General features: G+C 35.2%; 3 protein-coding genes and 1 non-coding gene across 4 annotated transcripts; 1 reads left to right on the forward strand and 3 right to left on the reverse strand.

Annotated features, from left to right (window-relative positions):
* Nucleotides 1–646: 646 nt before the first annotated feature.
* LOC114163290 (coatomer subunit gamma) lies at nt 647–7,389 on the forward strand. Its single transcript, XM_028047515.1, has 18 exons — nt 647–856; nt 1,391–1,488; nt 1,591–1,641; nt 1,732–1,845; nt 1,957–2,157; nt 2,258–2,359; nt 3,132–3,239; nt 3,318–3,551; nt 3,789–4,039; nt 4,155–4,326; nt 4,431–4,586; nt 4,683–4,733; nt 5,130–5,270; nt 5,338–5,535; nt 5,770–5,901; nt 5,986–6,159; nt 6,311–6,550; nt 6,777–7,389. The coding sequence occupies exons 1-18, from the start codon at nt 811–813 to the stop codon at nt 6,969–6,971; spliced, it is 2,664 nt and encodes an 887-aa protein (XP_027903316.1). The 5' UTR covers nt 647–810; the 3' UTR covers nt 6,972–7,389.
* A 961-nt stretch (nt 7,390–8,350) lies between these two features.
* Nucleotides 8,351–8,422, reverse strand: TRNAE-UUC. The gene has a single exon. It is a non-coding gene; the product is annotated as a tRNA-Glu (tRNA).
* Nucleotides 8,423–9,002: 580 nt separating this feature from the next.
* Nucleotides 9,003–12,674, reverse strand: LOC114164272 (glucan endo-1,3-beta-glucosidase 7-like). Its single transcript, XM_028048878.1, has 5 exons — nt 12,514–12,674; nt 11,749–12,407; nt 10,072–10,398; nt 9,707–9,980; nt 9,003–9,289 (listed from the first exon to the last, which is right to left on the reverse strand). Exons 1-5 carry the CDS (start codon nt 12,566–12,568, stop codon nt 9,252–9,254), a joined length of 1,353 nt encoding a protein of 450 aa, XP_027904679.1. The 5' UTR covers nt 12,569–12,674; the 3' UTR covers nt 9,003–9,251.
* A 1,985-nt stretch (nt 12,675–14,659) lies between these two features.
* Nucleotides 14,660–18,267, reverse strand: LOC114162908 (probable receptor-like serine/threonine-protein kinase At4g34500). The gene is made up of 7 exons (XM_028046903.1): nt 17,579–18,267; nt 16,327–16,431; nt 16,097–16,219; nt 15,721–15,891; nt 15,505–15,634; nt 15,204–15,413; nt 14,660–15,050 (listed from the first exon to the last, which is right to left on the reverse strand). Exons 1-7 carry the CDS (start codon nt 18,058–18,060, stop codon nt 14,937–14,939), a joined length of 1,335 nt encoding a protein of 444 aa, XP_027902704.1. The 5' UTR covers nt 18,061–18,267; the 3' UTR covers nt 14,660–14,936.
* Between the last annotated feature and the right edge of the window lie 1,688 nt (nt 18,268–19,955).

Below are 19,955 nucleotides of genomic sequence, written 5' to 3' on the forward strand. Positions count from 1 at the left end.
TTTGGTCCTTTTCTGTAACGTTGTTTAAATCATGAACGGAACATTATAAAGTAGGTGGCATGATTTGTATTAGGGTGTGTTAGGTGTATTGTACATGTGTGCTACGATTTGTTAACATCACTCTTTCCCTAACCCACGAGCAAACACAACCCAGAAAACTCTAACCCCACTTACCTCGTTGATGATGATTTATTGGAGAATTGAAATGAAGAGCGCAATTGCAATCCAATAATGAAATGACAAGTATTAACTGTTTCTTTTACAAATCTGAGCTCAAGAAAGATGAAGATGAAGAAATTTATCTAATTGCAACATTTCCCCTAAATTGAACTTTAATCAGCCATATGTAATACATCCTAATACAAACACGTGCCATGTACAATGTTCCATAAATGATTTAAACGGCGTTACAGAAAATGATCAAATAAAACACGAATTGCGAAGATGGGACCATTTTAAACATTCTATAGTAAATGAGGATATTTTAAACATTATGTTAAAATGAGGACCAAAAGATATTTAAGTCGATAAGAAATAATAAGAAGTGAAAAGAGTATAAAAAATATTTACACAACATTTGTGATTAATGATTATATTAAAGAGAGTAAAATATTTAATAAAATGTGATTAAATTTTATTAGGAACCTGAACTCGATCTGCATCGCAGAGTACAAAAATACTCGTGCGTTTAAACACAGCATTTTCCTTCTTCTCCTCAGCATTCACCACTGATTCGTTCGTTCATTCATTCACAAACTCGAGTGGTGCATTCGCAGAACAGAGATCTCACAGATTCACCGGTGATTGGTGATGGCTCAGCCGCTCGTGAAGAAGGACGATGACCGCGACGACGAAGGTGCTCTTCTCTTCTCCTAATTCGATCCGTTTTCTCTCTCATTAGCCCTTAGCGTTTTGCGTTCTCTCATTGCTACTGTTGGATCAATCCCTTTTGCTTCCAGATCCGTGTTTCATTTCCATTTCCGAGTACTAGAGTAGGGTTCGCCTAGTTAGATATTTCAATTTTCAAGTTCCTCGTACTTAGATATCTCAATTCTCTACATCCTTATATTGAATCTTATGTTGTTCCTCTTTGACTTTCATAGTGGTCTCTAGTTTGATCTGGTTTCGCTTCCTTATCGTTTGTAAAAACTCGAATTGGCCTTCGAATTGATCTTGCCAGATAATTAATTTACAATGCAGATAGTGGAATAAGTTTCCGGTGATTTGGTGATAGTGGCAGATTCTTAGCTCTCTGTTACGTTTTTTTCTTCCCTTTTTGGGTACCAAGTCAGGGTTGTGCATCATGACGAATCCTACTCATAATTATTGATTTAATTGCGAATAAATTGTTAATGTTACTAATTGTGATGTGATTTTGGTCGTTGAGCAGCCGAGTATTCCCCCTTTATGGGAATTGAAAAGGGGTCTGTTCTTCAGGAGGCCAGAGTTTTTAATGACCCTCAACTAGATGCTAGGAGATGTTCACAGGTTTGTGTCGTGAACTAAAGGATGCGTATATTGTCATCTCGTTTCTGTAAATGATTCAGTGGTTGAATTCTCAGTCTCCTTGTTTTGTTATCTTATTTACAGGTTATTACAAAACTCCTATACCTGCTGAATCAGGGAGAGACGTTTACAAAGGTCTAGAATGATATCCATCACCATGCTTATCTATGAAATTATGTTAGAGACAGCTGTTAATCCTTTCCTGAGAAATTTTATTTTTGCTAGGTTGAAGCAACAGAAGTTTTCTTTGCTGTTACTAAGCTTTTCCAGTCTAAAGATATGGGATTAAGGAGAATGGTCTACTTGATGATAAAGGAGATATCTCCATCTGCAGACGAGGTTACATGTTCACATGCAACTTTTTCTTTTAGTTTACATTTATTTGTGTCGTCTGTGATCTGTGCTACTAGCTTAGATTTTGATTGTTCTATCTCCTTAATTTTAAAATAGGTTATCATCGTCACAAGCTCTCTAATGAAAGATATGAATAGCAAAATTGACATGTATAAGGCCAATGCTATTCGAGTGCTTTGTCGAATCACTGATGGAACACTCCTTTCCCAAATTGAACGGTATTTAAAACAAGCTATTGTAGATAAAAATCCAGTTGTTGCAAGTGCTGCTTTAATTAGTGGCTTTCATCTGCTCCAGGTAATAATCGTGTGTGTATATATATATATATATATATATATTCAACTTTTTAAACGCTCAAATTGTATGCTGCTCACTTATTTTGTGCCCCCTTTTACAGACAAATCCTGAAATTGTAAAAAGATGGAGCAATGAGGTTCAGGAAGCTGTTCAATCAAGGGCAGCCCTTGTACAATTTCATGCTCTGGCTTTGCTACATCAGGTATGTCATCATTCTGGGGTCATTTAGTGTGTCAAGGTTTGTATGGTGGCCTGTATCTTTCTACTGCCAGTCCACTTTCTTGATTCATCACTACTCTTCATGGCTTATGACAGCTAAATGTCATGAATGAACTTATGTTCATTCTTTCCTCTTAAAACATCTACCAATTAAGTATATTGCTTTGTGAGCTTAACTTATATTATGTGGGTGTTGAATTTAACTATACATAGAAAAAGCAAAACTTCTTGAATTTCACCTGAAGATATTAATATTTGTTTGTTTGGTTCCTGGTCCATGTTATGTGATCACATTCTCTTCAGCAGCTGAAATTTTTAGCATATTCATAATTATACTTATAACTTCAACTTCTGCATGAATTAGAAGTGTTGCTTCTTATAGTACATAAAAAAATTTCAAGTTCGAGTTTCTGTTCAGATATCTGTATTGTATCTTTGTTCAACTAAACCAAGTTTTAGATGCTTTGAACTTCATGTTGGTAAACAAGTTGAGTGTTCCCTGCATTGATTGTATAGTGCTGTAAATTTTGGCACCGTCTGACTCGTTACACATCTAACGACGTAATTATCTTGTAGAATTAGTTTAAGCTATTGATCATGATGGGAAATTCTATTCCTTTAACACCCTTCTATAATTTTTTTACTCTGCATCATTTTAATCTTGCCTTCTTGGAAGCTGACTCTTCTTATCAAACAAAACACAAGTATAAATTCTAAAGAGAGTTACTGGTACATGGTGATTTGAACCATTGCAGATACGACAGAATGATCGATTGGCAGTAAGCAAGCTGGTTACCAGTTTGACAAGGGGGAGTGTACGCTCACCTTTAGCGCAGTGCCTTTTGATCCGTTACACTAGTCAGGTTTGTTTCCTTCCATATGTACATTGTTACTGGGGTGGTATTTATTTTAATAAGCCTTTTCTTCCATCATCTATGTAGGTTATTTATGAATCAGGCAATAATACACAGTCAGGGGAACGCCCCTTCTATGATTATCTTGAGAGTTGCCTTCGTCACAAGTCGGAGATGGTGATTTTTGAAGCTGCTAGAGCAATAACAGAGCTCAGTGGTGTAACAAGTCGAGAATTAACTCCAGCAATTACTGTTCTTCAACTATTTTTAAGTTCTTCTAAGCCAGTGTTGAGATTTGCTGCTGTCCGCACCTTGAACAAGGTAATAATTTCTCAAATTTCACTGAAGTAATTTTTATGCTGCTGCTGAATATATAATGGGATATTTGAATTGCCACTCAAGTCTGAAACCTCCCTGCTCATGTTCTTTTTCCTTTTATGACTTGGAGGAGTTGATAGAAAATCAGTACTCTCAGTGTTCACTAAATATTCTAATGAGATTTGTGTTGGTCAAACTGGACAAGGTTTAATCATTAAGTGTGACTTTGAAACTTTACAGGTGGCAATGACACATCCAATGGCAGTCACCAACTGCAACATTGATATGGAAAGTTTAATCTCTGATCAGAACAGAAGCATTGCTACCCTTGCTATTACCACACTTTTGAAAACAGGAAACGAATCTAGTGTGGATCGTCTTATGAAGCAGATCACAAATTTCATGTCTGATATTGCTGATGAGTTCAAAATTGTTGTTGTTGAAGCAATAAGATCATTGTGCCTGAAGTTCCCTTTAAAATATCGATCTCTGTATGTGTCCCAGTATATGGTTTTCAACTCCTCTGTATACCATGTTACATCTTAGACAGTTATTTCCTGGATGAATGCTCTATGCTGATGGTTTGTATTCTGCAATTGTTTTCAGGATGAACTTCCTGAGTAATATTCTTAGGGAAGAAGGTGGTTTTGATTACAAGAAGGCAATTGTGGATTCAATTGTGATTCTCATTAGTGATATCCCTGATGCTAAGGAAGCTGGGTTGCTTCATCTTTGTGAGTTCATTGAAGATTGTGAGTTCACTTATTTGTCTACACAGGTATTACTTCCATCCTGTGCTTCATCATTCACAGTTTTTTGCATTTCTTTTTGTCTACAATTATGCATTTTGTCAGTAACCATTTTGCCCCCCTTGCACTGTAGATACTTCACTTCCTGGGGATTGAAGGACCTAAAACATCAGACCCAAGCAAATATATTCGTTACATTTATAATAGAGTACATCTCGAGAATGCCATTGTTAGGGCCAGTGCCGTGAGTACACTGGCAAAATTTGGTGCTGCAGTTGATGCGTTGAAGGTGTTACTTCGTTTTTGTTTGCTACGGTGTTTTCTTAATGTTTTATATTATTTTTGGGGATATGTGGTGCTAACTTGAATCTTACTATTTTTTTAGCCCCGAATATTTGTTCTGCTAAGACGATGTCTTTTTGACAGTGATGATGAGGTGAATTTCTTAACCTTGTTTTAACGTTTTATGTGAATTATGAGGCTTGAGATGTTTTAGTTGTTTAAGTATTTTGTATATCTTGTTACTCAAACCTGTAAGTTTAAAATTTTAATTGTCAATTGTTTAAATCTTTCGAACAAATGCATGTTTGTTGTGTCAACAGTTAGTCGGTTACAACAGTGCACACAAAATAGAGAAAAGGAGGTAAAGTGGGAAAGTAATAAGGGTGAGGTTTTAGATTTGCTTGGGGAGGGAGATCCAGGTCTGTCAAATATGCGGGAATAAGTAAAAGAGTTCATTGTGTTCAGATACTGATGTTCAGTTCTGGATATTTTTTGTTTTTTAAATTGTTAACCACTTCAATATTTATTTGGTATTTTGATTTCTTTGCAGGTTCGTGATAGGGCAACACTTTACCTGAACACACTTGGAGGTGATGGTTCAGTTGTTGAGACCGATAAGGATGTAAAGGACTTCCTGTTTGGATCATTTGATATCCCACTTGTTAATCTGGAGAATAGTTTGAAAAATTATGTAAGTCCTCAGCATCTTTCTTGCTTACCACAAAGTGCACGATCTCATGTTTTTAATATAAATGTAGGAGCCTTCAGAAGATGCTTTTGACATTAACTCTGTGCCCAAGGAGGTCAGGTCCCAGCCACTTGCAGAAAAGAAAGCCCCTGGTAAAAAGCCAACTGGTCTGGGTGCTCCTCCAAGTGGTCCCGTATCAACTGTAGATTTATATGAAAAGATGCTTTTGACCATTCCAGAGTGTGCAAACTTTGGGAAGCTTTTTAAGGTTCTTTCATTTTATTCTTGACAGAATTTCGTTAATTTTTTTGTCTACCGTATACATCATTGCATTAAAATTAATGCCATACTAAAATGCGTCGTATTTATTTAGCATGCGTCTATGTATGTCTATATATACATAGACACGTGTGCTAAATAGAAGACAAATTTAGATTCTTTCATATCCTCTATGTGATGTTGTTCTTTCTATATCTAACGCAGTATGCATTTCTTTTACCAGTCCTCAGCACCTGTGGAGCTCACTGAAGCTGAGACAGAGTATGCTGTTAATGTCATTAAACACATTTTTGATAGGCATGTTGTGTTCCAGTACAACTGCACCAACACAATAGCTGAGCAATTATTGGAAGATGTAATTACTATTCTAGATGCTTCAAATTCCACAAAATAACCCAACTCCCAGGTCGTTGTAATTACTTTTTTTTTTCCATTACAGGTTATTGTGAATGTGGATGCTTCTGAAGCAGAAGAATTCTCAGAGGTGTTCTCCAAGCCTATCAGGTCTCTTCCTTATGATTCACCTGGACAGACTTTTGTGGCATTTGAGAAGCCAGAGGGAATATCAGCAGTTGGAAAATTTTCAAACGTTCTGAAATTTATTGTTAAAGAGGTATTGTTCTCTTTATTATTTAGAAGCTTATTAGTTTTTTTATTATTTGATATCTAGATTACTTTTATGAAGCTTGTTTTTTTTTTTTTTTTTCAATGACCTATAATATTTTGTAGCAATCTCATCCATCGATAAACTGGTTCTTCTTCAGGTTGACCCTACCACTGGCGAGACTGAAGATGATGGTGTTGAAGATGAATACCAGCTGGAGGATCTGGAGGTTGTTGCCGCAGATTATGTGTTGAAAGTGGGGGTGTCTAATTTTAGGAATGCTTGGGAAAGCTTGGGCCCTGATTTCGAGCGAGTAGATGAGTACGGTCTTGGTCCTAGAGAAAGCTTGGCTGAAGCTGTAAATACTGTTATCAACCTGCTTGGCTTGCAGCCCTGCGAGGTAAGCCCGTGATTTCAATTGCTGCTTTGGTTTAGAACGATTGCATATAGTGTTCAACACAAACATTTCAAACCTATGAACTCTCCTTAACTGCCTTAAACCCTCGCCACTGATCACTATTAAAGTGATTATGAGAAAGCAAGTGATAATACAGTTTTCATAGTTTATTTGTCGTACTTGATGGATGCTGTAAAGTAATGATTGTTGTGATGATGAGTGTGTGCAGGGAACAGAGGAGGTTCCTCCCAATTCAAGATCACACACATGCTTATTGTCAGGTGTATTCATAGGGAATGTAAAGGTGCTTGTACGGTTGTCTTTTGGACTTGATGGTCCGAAGGATGTTGCAATGAAACTTTCTGTGAGATCGGAGGATGAAACTGTGAGCGATGCCATTCATGAGATTGTCGCAAGCGGCTAGTCCATTGAGTCAACAACTATTGACTCAATTCAACCCTTTTTTGATTAATGAGATTGGAGTTGAGCAGGCATATAGATCGACGACGTTTGTAAAGAATTTGAAAATTTTAATTGTTTTGTCCTTTACTCACTGCATTCTTGTTAGACTAGCAACGATACTGCAACTCTATCCCGCCGGCCAATTGCACAACGCTTCCTCATACCCTTCATTTTTCCGCGTAGCAGTCAAACTAAGATGAATATTTGAGGAATTCGTGTCATCAAAGAATTGGATTTTGTTGAACAGGATTTGTTTAGTACAGGAGACATGTTTCTTCACCTGATCGACCCTTACGCTTTCTTGTATTATTACGATGACCAGGACATGTTTATGTTTGATTCAGCTTTTTTTTATCAGAAAGTTATATAATTCAGCCTTATATGATGTCAAAAATAAAAAATTACTTAAAAGTAGCTTAAACTTACTAAAAGTTAAGATACGTACGTTGTTATTTTTTCATCGGAAAAGTCAATTAATTAAAATACGCACTCTATACTTCGAAACGTTATGCAATTTCTGTTCATAAAAATGTTTCAAGGTATAAATTGAATGTTCGTTCCTATTAATTTTGGAAAACTAGGGAAATATTAATTGCTTTTTTCGTCTGATATAGCTAACAATTATTACAATTATTTATATATCAAACTTAAATTTGTACATTTCGCACAAAACATTTGTGGTTTAATTATTAGATCTTTAACGATGTACTTTGAAACCCCGTTGGACAAAAAATATTAATTCCATCCCTGCTTGCTCGAGATATGGATGAACGTGCATGGTATGCATAAAAGGTTCTACCTACGGTCCACATATCAAAGCATCAAAATGTTATGCAATTTGTTTTCAAAATTATGGATTTGAATAATCTTGTAAAAAATTTAAATAAGTTAATAAGTTGTGCTCGAAAGAAAAACTTTTGCATACACGACTTCTTTTTTAAGTTTGATGAAATGGTATTTTTGTAGACTTTATTTAGCTTGGTATTTTCTTTTTCAAATTAATAAGAAAGTTGCAACTTGAACACTACATTAGATATTTCTTATAATCAAGATGAAGTTGTTTTTATAAGCAAGACATAATAAAATTTAATTTATATTTACAAGTATGAAAAAAAATAGGAAATACAACAATGAATTTGTTTTATATACATAATTAAAATAAGGTCAGATTTAAGAAAAAACAAAAAACTTCGATTATTAGGAATTGAACCCAGATCTTTTGAGTAAAGGACAAATATTTTAGCCGCTAAACAACAACACATTATTAAGTTTATTATACAAATAGCTATTAATAAAATAGAGACAAGGTCAAATTTGTATAAAAAAAAAAGTAAAAAATCATTCCGTTGCCGGGAATCGAACCCGGGTCTCCTGGGTGAAAGCCAGATATCCTAACCGCTGGACGACAACGGATTATTGATTACTATATGACAAATATTGTTTGAAATAGATAACGTACCGTTTGTTATTTTGAAAAAAAACTATCCCGCAAATGTACACACTTTTTTAGCATCTATATGAAATCATAATTTAAGTGTACTAAAGAGTAAACAAATTTAGCAGAAAAAATTGTTTTATTCTAAAAGCGGTCTTAAAATTTTTAACAACTGCAATATGGTACTTAACTTATTATTACTACTGATAATAACAATCAAACACAATCCTTTTATCTTTCTGTCAATCAATAGTTAAACTCCACACCCAGCGTGACATTAAATGCCTCAATCCTTTAGATTACCGTAAGTCATTATTTTCGTTGTTTCACAAAACATGGATTTGTTACAAGTAGTTAAGTATATGCAGTTAATTCTCAATTTCTTTTATAGAGTAGGATTGAATTTCTTCCTAAAGTCGAAAAATGGTTCACTAGTATTGATAAAATTATTCAGATGTAATAAATTTCATCAGGTAATTTGCACCACACATGGTAGAAGTGTCTCTTTGTACTATTGAATATAAACAGAGAAAATTAAGAAATATGAACAAAATTAAGTAATAAAAGAGAGATGATGAGAATAATCACATTCAAAAAATGGGAGAGTAAAATTGAAGGAAACAATTGTTTATCGCCACTTTAACAAGTGGAGAAAATACAGAAACCAGAATGGGCGTGCCTCTAACTAAACCTATATAAAACTGAAAGGCTATAAATAAACTAAATACACTCTTATTCGTTAATTTAATCGAAATACACATCCATCCGCATACTTTATTTGTTCACATGAAGATGAAGCCTCTGATTTCAGGTGCTTCCACCAACGTATGTGCAAGCATTGTAACCTACCATGAGGATGAAATCGAGTTAGACAACCCACACACACCATAGATTAGGAACCAGTTATATAATTCAATTTCCAATAATTCACCAAACATACGCCACCTAAAATGTCAAAAGCATTAGTCTTTTCTTATATAAAAGTAACCTTTTGCAAAAAGGACCGTTGGTAACTTCAGCATCACACATTTGTGCCAGCTAAGACAACGTTATCTTTTCTCCCGATTCTATGATTCTATTTCTATCAGAGAACAGTGTTGTTCTTAACCACTTGAACTTCTCACTATGATTCTAAGTGATAATTAACTGTTGGATTGGAACTATTTTTGATTATTCCTATCAAGATAAGAGAAGTGTTTGAAAGTGGAATGGAGCATACAACATTAAAAATTAAAAATAGAGTGTTAATTGAGAGAACTTACTTGGATTTTGGGATGTTAGTGTTGCTGATTGGGAGAAGTCACAGTTCCATTGATTTTTGGCAGATGTTTGGTAGTAGAGATTCATGGCAAATGCAGCATGGGATGCTACTGTGTTAGGCTCAAAACAAGCACCTCCCGGTTGAATTGGTCCGCAATCTATGCCTTGGCTACAGGCGTAGTCAATATTGGCTTGCAACTGATTATCAGAAACTCCTGCTTTCGGTACACACCATCCAGAACTGTTAACCGGAGTTTTTGGACTAGTTGATGGACTCTGGTGGACACAAATAAAAAAAAGAAGCTGCAAGTTATAAAAAGTCTTTTATGAAACTTAATAGTCTTTGGAAAAGTAGCAATTTCCTTACCTGCTGGCTAGACTTGGCTAAGCCAGCATCGTATGCCATGGTACCGTCAGTTTTGAACAACCCAAACGCGCGTTCAGATCCTGGACCGGGTTTGAGATCCTCATCATAGAGTGCAAAAATGTAAGTGTCCACAGACTTCCCAGGCATCAAAGGTGTCCCAACCAATGATCTAAGATGATTAATCAGGTTCCCGTTAAAGGCCTTTGCATTTTCAAGACTAGGTCCTACTTCGTTACTGTCACCTCGTGAGGGCCATCCAGTCTCAGCAACCACGATCTCCACGTCCTGGAACCCCATCGCACTCAAAGCCGAATGTACAGCATCAACCTGCACAACATTCACACGCCACTATTTAACAAACCAGTTCAGATCATTCAAGGATTAGCACCATAATTTCTGCACCAACCAAGTTTTCAACTGTTAGAAATTGAGGCCACTAAAGGCTGGTGTTGGGTAAATTAGAGTTATTGTATATGCTAAAATCAAAAGGACAATTGAATTGGACCAAGTGGTAGGTTGTTGCTAGAACATTGAAATCTTTCCTACCTTTTTTATTCCCACAGGTTAAAAAGACAACAGTTTACCTACCTACCATATTCACTCTCTCTCACCCATTTTCTTTATCCATGCCCAACATGGCAACAATTATTGACGCTTTGGAAGGACTTGTTTTGTGACCACATTGCGTGCCAGCCTGTTTCCAACCAGAGTGAGTGAGGGTATGCAGTAGTATTACTCAACTGCACACAGATAAGAATAACTTCACTCTTATCTTGGGTTATGTTATGACACCGGAGTGAGGTCAATCCAGAATCCTTGTCAAATTTTTCTTTATTCTTACATATGAAGTCATTCATACATATTCAGTCCTACTTACGTGTGAGTAACTACACCTACTTTCTAGTTTAGTCCAGAAACTTCAAGCCACATAAACTCAGATGAAGCATACTGCATCATAAAATAAGAATTTTATGGCTATCCAGTGTTGAATAAAGATTTGAATACTGTCGGACAAAGCATTCTAATAAATTATTATAAAATGAAATATTGTGAATCATGGAGTTGTTTACGCAACATGACTCTCATTGCAGCATCACGGAAAAAAAAAATAAACCTTAAAAAAATAAGATATTAAATCATGTATGTAGACCAATCAAACGACTTTCCATTTGAAAAATGGAAAGAAATCACCGTCGTGTTATTATATGAATAATCATCACTACAGTAGTAACAGAAAAAAAACAAACTGAGCAAAGAGATTACGCCATGGATAAATGCCGTGTCACTCTAACTTCAAGAACCAAGATCTAAGGTCAGACGAAATTAGTTTAAGTTAGCCCAAGGATTAACATTAATTTAGCGATCTTCCCTGTGGATTGAATTTGAACCAAGAAAATGGGTGAGAATGAGATCGACGTTAACTATTAATTATTATATGAATAATAATATATGATTAAATTTTAAACCTTGATGTCCTTCTACGAATGCAAAGGCTGAAAGAGAAGATTAGCGATCTACTCGGTGGATTGAAGAGGAAGATTTGAAAATAGTGAGTGTGTGGACACGTGGACGGAATGTAGAAAGCAGAGGATGATTGTCTAGTTGACTCCCACGTCAACTTTTTGTAATAAAAAAAATATTTAAAACCGAAAAAACAGTGACATATACAGTACTCACCTGGGCATCGAACATGTTCGTGTAAAGTTTTCCGTTGCCGGAGTCAACCCGCCCCGAGTTGGGTTGGAAGAGGCAAAACGCCAGCGTTTCGGGTCTCGTGTCGCTCTGGTAAGCGAAGAACGGGTACGGGTTAATCGTGAACGGCGATTTGTTATCCTTCAGAACCGCCAGCAACTGTTTCAGAGTGTTCTGGAGCGCGGGGTTGAACAACCCGGACGACGGCGGATCCGACTGAGTCAACACGGCCATGGAGTGCACGGTGGAGACCTTGATCTTCACAGAGGCCGCGTTGAGGGCATTTTGGAGATTTCGCATCGCCGGCACAAGCTGGGAGGCAAGACTCTGGTCGGCCAGGGTTAGAATCTCGTTGCCGACGGTGATGAGAGTGATGTTGCTGGCAGGGTAGTAGGGCAACACGTTCGCGTTAACCCACTGAGATGCCGCGTTGGGATCGGAGGCCAGACTCGGAATGTCGCCGTTGGCGGCGCCGATGACGATTCCGATGCCGGAATTTGCAAGTGCCTTGATGATGGCGGGATCGGCGCCGTAGAGACGGACTTTTCCGATGGAGGTGGATTTGAGGAGCGAAGCTGTGGATTCCGGCGGCGGAAGGTTGTCGGCGACCTGACCATAGTTTACTCCTATGAAAGATTGGGAGCCTGCAAGAAGCAGAAGGTAAAGAATGAGTGAGTAAAATAATTAAAGATTTGTTTTCTTGAAAACGGAAAAAAGGCAACAGTGAAAACAGCAACGGTTGTAACTAACTAGCGAGAGAGAGGGTGATGGCAAATAGAGAAAGGAAGAGGAAAATTGAAGCCATTGCTCTGAAGTGTATAAGGGAAGAGACTGTGTGTTGTTGATATATAAAAACAGTAAAGCAAAACCCACGCAACAAAAATAAAATAAAAGAGTGTGCAGAGTAACAACAAGACTTAATAATGGTAATATTGTAACGGTAGAAAGACGTTCCATTATTCTGAGGACAAAACTGTGGCTATAGAAGTTGTCGTTGTCAAGTGGCCACTTTCTGGATTTTACGCACGTAGCGCCATTGCTGTGCTCATTCAAAAGTTTCAAACAAACATATGTGGAAAAAGGTGCTTTTAATTTCTCACTCAATACAATTCAACTCTTTTTTGGTTTTTGGAAATCGTTGTGTCACAAAGTGATCACTCTTTACCCAAACTTTGTCACTGCTTTTGCGCTTTCTAGGAATTTTACGGTATTGACGTTATGCTCTTTAGGTTTGTACAAACGGGAGTCTAGTCTACTTAATTTGTACTAAAACACTTTTGACGAAGACGAAGGATTATAATTATGGGGTGCCGACAATGAACGTATTATAAATTAAAAAATAAGTATGAAATTATAGTTCTTTCAATATGAGTATTCGATATTTTAGTGTGAATACTATGATTTACATGAAATTAAAATGTTTTATTTACTTGTAACTAATAATTATAAAACAATTTTTATTTTAAAAATAAAAATATTTTCCAATGTATATTTAATCGTTTTAAATATATTAGTTCTTTTATTATGTTATATATTATTATGGTTTTAATTTCGTTTAGTTTAATTTCAGCACTATTTATTACAAACTAACATTTGTTTATTATTATTTCTATTGATATTATATTTTTACTGTTACTAGCATAAACACAAACACTATTGTGCATGTGTACGCATTTTTTAAATATGTGTGATATTATATTAGTAGGTGATGATATTATAATGTTATTAAGTTAATAAGTTAATATATAAAATAAATTTATATTTATTAAAAATAAAGTAAAATATATCAAAAAAGATGAGAGAATAACGGTCGATACATAAAAAAAGAAGAAAAAAAACAGAGATAAACAATTTTATAAAAACTTGTAAAAATAACGATCAATTTTCAAAAATTTAATAAATAATTATATTTTAAAAGATAAAATTTGTATTTTGAAATGTAAACACAAAAAAAAAAAGTCATCTTATATATTGTTATATATTATTATTTATTTTTATTTTTATTTTTATTTTTATTTTCATTTCTTGGTATATTTTGAAGTTATTCCACCATAAGCTTTGAAAAAAAAAAAGTTGTTTACGTAACAAAGTATTAAAGTCAACAAAGTATTAAAGTCAACAGTTTAATTATTCATTAAATAGCGTTAAACTCTATTGAATTTAATTACAGAGGACCACTACTGCAAAGTTAAAATTTAAGATTGATGTTGAATATATATATCTACATTTGTTAGATTTTATCTAATTTATTACTTATTTTTGATTTTGTAAGTAATAAAGAATTTTACTTGAGTATACAAAATATAGGTAGGTCCTGAAGGAGTTTGATGAGAGCATGAATGAAGATGAAACTACTTAACTTAGAGAAAGAGATAAAAGACTATTGGCAGGTTTTCTATGTATTCCTCTCTTTAAATTTTGTTTTGAATTTCTCATACTCAAGTGATAATTTTGCTTACACTATCTTGATCTTTGAAGTGGTGTTTTCTTCCTTTTCTACTTATTTCATATTTTTAACTTCCTTGTTTTCTGTTTATTTTTTTTTAATTGTTAATAGTCCTGGAGCAAATGGGTTTCATTCACATTCATGTGATTTGGCCCATAATATTATCATGGGCTCCTTGTTGTATTTTTTTTTTTTTACTGAATATTATTCTGTGTTCTATTATTTAATTTGTTGTTTTCTTCATTATCGTTGAATATCGAAAGTTATAAATAAATATAGGTTTCATATTGTTAATAGAGAGCAGAAGAAGGTAATAATACTTTGAATTTTTGGCCTAAAGTATAAAGAAAGTTATAAATAAATAATAGTTGTCGGTGCATGCCTCTACAAAATATGCATAGCAAAAACAAAAACACGCAGGAATGGGCGCAAGAGTCGTACGTAACCAAATACACGAATAAATATCAGCAATATTATTGCCGAAATGTTATCTTATGCTGCATGCAGATTGATAAAATTTATATGTTGTGGGAAATTCATATTTACAAGGCTAGTTTTCTTCACAAGACAATGTCATGCAGCAGAATATACTAAGACCTCTCCTACAGAGATGAAACTACACTACTATAAGATATGCACAATGGCTTCTGACTTTTTCACAACAAAATGAAAATCGTTGGAAAAAATAGTTTGATCTCAGAGTTTGTCATGAGCAGCACAACATATATCATCTCCAGCTTAATTTATCTACTGCCTCTAAATGCCTTGTTGAATATGAAATCTTGCTGGAACCTGCTTCTTTAGAATCAACAGGATCTTTCTCTCTGTTTGTTCGATGTTCCTATTCAGAAAGCAAAGCTATACTCAAATTTACTGTGAAATTAATATCCTAGATTAGGATGTGACATTTAGTGTCAAAACTGTGTGTAACAACACTGCATCACATGTGTTTTGTCTTATAAATCATAGAGGATGAAAGCATAGGAAGGCTTACAGAGCGAAAGGGAAAATCGTCAGCCTCAAGCATGTGAACAATTTGGCCCATCTTTGGTCGCTTAGCGACATCCAAATCTATACAGCGCAGACAAACAAGTAAAGCTCGTTTCAAAGATCTTTGAGAGGGCTGAACATCTATTAAAGGATCAACTAGTTCATCACCGCGACGATTTGCAACCATTCCTTTAAACCAATCAACCAAGTTCATCTGAAGCGCACCAAACAAAACACACACAACATAAGACTCATCGGAGTTTCAGAGGAGACAGTAAGAAAATACAGAGAAATCATAGAATCACCTCTCCAGGTGGTCTAGAATAATCGATTGGACTCCTCCCTGTAATTAGCTCCATAAGTAGAATCCCAAAACTATACACATCGCTGCCTTCATTAAGCATACCCGTGCTTGCATACTCAGGTGACACGTATCTGCACAAAATTTGTGGCGTTGAATGAAACAGATAAATAGTATCCATCTCCATGCAAGAGAATGTTTACTTGAGAATGAAACTAACCCAAATGTCCCCATTACACGCGTTGTCACGTAGCTTTTCTCAGGCCCTAAGAGCTTGGCCAGTCCAAAGTCTGATACCTTAGCATTCCACTTTTTGTCCAAAAGAATGTTACTGGATTTTACATCTCGATGGACAACTTTGGGTTCTAATCCTTCGTGCAAATAGGCTAGCCTGTTTCGTAATGTAGGAAGATTTATTAATACTCCACAAATGTCATATTAATGGAGCATGACAAGAGTTGTACTAGAAATACGTCTTGTAAAAAATAGTAATATATCAGTTGACAAGCATTATACTACAATTAGAGGTAGCTGGTATGAGTGAAACTTTGAGGTATATGTAAAATAAAACGAGACAGGAGACTCCATAAACACACCCTTTCGCAGTTCCAACAGCAATCTTCATTCGTATATCCCATGTCAAGGGGCTAACAAGTCCTACGTCACCATGAAGCCACTGTTCCAATGTTCCATTGTCAACATATTCATAAACAAGCATCCTGAATGAATAGTCAGCAAAAAGTGTCATATTCACAAGTTTCTTTTCACTAGAAAGATCTTCAAAGAAATAATTAAAGCCACACATGCTTAAACATAATATTTTTACCTTTGAGCACCTTCTGCACAATATCCAACTAACCCCACCAAATTCTTGTGCCTCACTTTTCCAATGGCTTCAACCTCCACCTTAAACTCTTTCTCTGCCTGCCCCCTTTGTTACACAGTACAACAAAACAACACATGAATTTCAATTGCAGCAGGTTGGTGAGGAAGAAAGAATATTATTTAAAACGTTCCGTCATTTCAGGAAAGAGATTTATAGTACTGCATAGCAAAGTTCCGTCATTAATTTATTGCAGCGAGTTCCAATGTCATGCAAATTTGTAGCTGCCGTTTTGGTTAGATTTAGATCTCTTCGATATAGAGTGACATTGAAAACGAACGAACACAAATAAGATCCAATTATTATATGATTATATCCCACAACAATTGTATTTCTCACTTTCTAACGTGATTATCGCACGTTACTTGGAAAAAAAATGAGAGAGAAGATCCATGAAGCTCTATTAATTAATATTACCATCAGTTCTCTCGCTGGCCCACCTAATTCACAGCCACTGACACGTTTGTTTAAACTTTAAACTAAAGTATTATCCAGCTTAAGCTAAATTAATATGCCTAGAAAAGAAAAGGTTGAGATACATAAATCACGAACAATATAATAAATAAATAAACAAAAAGCAAAAGTAGACAAAGAAAAAGGTAAAATACTAAAATAACATCACCCAGGCCCCCCAAAGAAAAAAGCAAAGAAGAAGAGCACATTGACCATCCACTCACCGTAGTCCTTAATACTCCCCAAAACAAGTAACAACTCATAATTATAAATTCCAGAAGACGATCCTTGTCGGAGACTAAAAAGCTACTCATTGCTTACGCCAATTCTAATCTAATCGATATTCAGATTCTAATTTCTTGATATAATAAGATTTATTTAAGGAATTGCTATCTACTCCTGTTCCACCACAATTCACGTGTAAGATCCAGCGTTAGGAATTCAAGCAATTCAAGTGTTAGTCTACGGACTGAAAATAAAAAAGTAAGATATTATATAAGAATAAAGACCTTCGCTTTAAGATTTGGGTTTATATAAAAATAAAGGCCAGTAAATTTATTGGTTTAAGAGTTTGGATCGAGAGCGGTATAAATGACTTATGTAGTCGTATCACTTTTTTTTTTTCCGAAAGATGTTCTCTCCACTGTTTTTTTTTTTAATTTGCATTACATATACAACACAACAAAGCAACGTGAGAAAAAATGAAAATGAGAAACAGAAAAACGTAGAGAGAAATGCATACTTGTTATTGAGAAGATTTTTGACGGCGACGACGGAACCGTCGATCAAATTTCCTCTAAACACAATACCATACCCTCCTTCTCCGATCACATTCCCTTCGGCGAACCCTTGCGTCGCAGTCTCAAGCTCTCTGAGGCTATACCAGCGTCCCCACCCTATGTTCGGTGACTCCACCGACGGACTATCTTCAAGCTTCGACTCCTTCTTCTTCGGATCCTCATCGTCCACCTCTTCGATTTTCAGCTCCAGAGTGTTCACCTCCACGATCTCCTTCGACACCAGCGGGATCGCGCCGGAGCTGTGCTTCACTCGCATTTTCCGCTTCTTCGAGCTCCGGCGGAAGCAGAGGAGGATCAGGAGCACCGCTGCCACCAACATTATAACTAGAACGAGGATCAGGGCGTAGAGTTTGAGGCCGAGAAAGGGGGTTCGGTGTGTTAGATCCGGCAATGCACCGCCGGAGACGGTGGCAGATGCCGCCATTGCTGATATTTATTTCCGAGCGAGAATGGAATGGAGTGAAAACGAGAGAATGTAGTGTTGACGGTGTTTTTGGTTGTTGCTGCTGAGGAAACTATGATGCAGTGAAGTGGTTGCTTCAGAATTGAAAAATTGATATGAAGGAAAGAAGAAAAGAAGAAAAAGAAAAGAAGCGAGAATATTGGGAAAAGTGTGAAGTTTCAACTTTCATCAACGGATACAAAAGCTAAAGCAAAGCAAGACAGAACCAGAATTATAGTTATTGCTTTTTGGGTCCGAATGGGACTCTATTTACATAAATGCCACTCTCGCACGCTCCCTCTACTTCCCCACTCACGTCATCACCGTGGGGACTGCAATGTAATTACAAGTCAAGTACATGACAACTCGACAGAAATAATAATGATAAAAAATATTTTTATTTCTTAAATTTCGTCCAAAAGTTAAAATTTAAATTTTTTAAAATTTTGATATATTTGGTTTATTAAATTTAAAATATAATGGATATAATTTTATTGGTGAAACAAAATTCTAATATAATGGTTATAGTTTATTTATATGCCCCATCAAGAATCGATGCAAAAGACATAGGTTTTAAGGTTGTCTTTGGTTAAGCGTTAGATAATTGATTTCAACCGAATCCATTCTTCAACATAAAAATAACAATTATTTTTTATTCAATTATATTTTTTAAAAACCTAACACGTATGAATTTTGTGTTAAAAAATCAATTATATTCAATTTTACGTTATTTTGACGCAAAATCAAACACACGTTAAAATAGTTGTGTATTGATAAGGGAGAATAAAATAGTTGTGTATGGATAAGGGAGAATGAAACAGTGAGATTGGAATTTATAATAGAATGTGTGAAGAAAATTGGGTTTGGTTTGCTTTGAAATGGAGCGAATGAAAAAAGGTGGTGGAAGTTGAAACAGAATTATCCATTGTGATTTGATGAAAAGGATAAGGGTTGATCCTATATGTAGATGACAAATTGACTCGTAAACGTGATTATCGAACGTAACTCACCACCAAACCATTACTTTCAATATGCTATTTTCATTCTCTTTTCATACTTCCCTATTACTTTCACCAACTCAACTAGCTCCACCTACAGTAACTAACTTCCAATTACATGCAACTATGAAATGTCACACACCATTATACCATTCTATAACTTATCCATACTGGAATAAACTTTACTTAACTTCATCTATATATTCATCATATTATGTTTATTCTCATATACAAATATCTCAAGTTTTATCTTAAATACATAATTCATCCGACCGTTATGATAAGAATAACCTGGTGTTGTCGAGGTATTGTTTGTTTTGGAGCGTTTGAGTTTCGATACAGTTTTGTCTTTAAAAAATATTTTAAAAGATGATAAAAATATTTAAATTTCATTTGACTTTGACTCATAAATGATGTAGATCTTATTAAATGTACCTGTACACCTTCGATATTAATATACGTATTTCTTAGAAATATTATGTATATGATGATGATGCAGAAGAAGTTATTGAGCGCGTGTCCAAATAATTAAGGAAAGTGGAAGTACGTGAAAAAATTGGGTGTCGTGAGCTATCAGTTCATGATATTAAATGTGTTGGTATGAATTGCATTCCTCTACTTCAACCATTTTTTTCAAAATAATTCAAATCATCTATGGTTGTTAACTATCGTATCAACAATTAATTAATACTAAAATATTATTAAAAATTAATTATACTTTTCTATTTAATTTATTATATTTAATTGTTTTTTTCTTCTTCCTAAGTGTATGATTAATGCCGTAATTCTAACCATGTCAACTTGATCTGTATGAATCACAGTTTGGTGATTTCAGCCATTAAATTCTTTATGTCACGTTTACTTAAAACATATTTAATA

This window comes from Vigna unguiculata, chromosome 9 (genome assembly GCF_004118075.2).
Source record: "Vigna unguiculata cultivar IT97K-499-35 chromosome 9, ASM411807v1, whole genome shotgun sequence".
Classification (NCBI taxonomy): domain Eukaryota; kingdom Viridiplantae; phylum Streptophyta; class Magnoliopsida; order Fabales; family Fabaceae; genus Vigna; species Vigna unguiculata.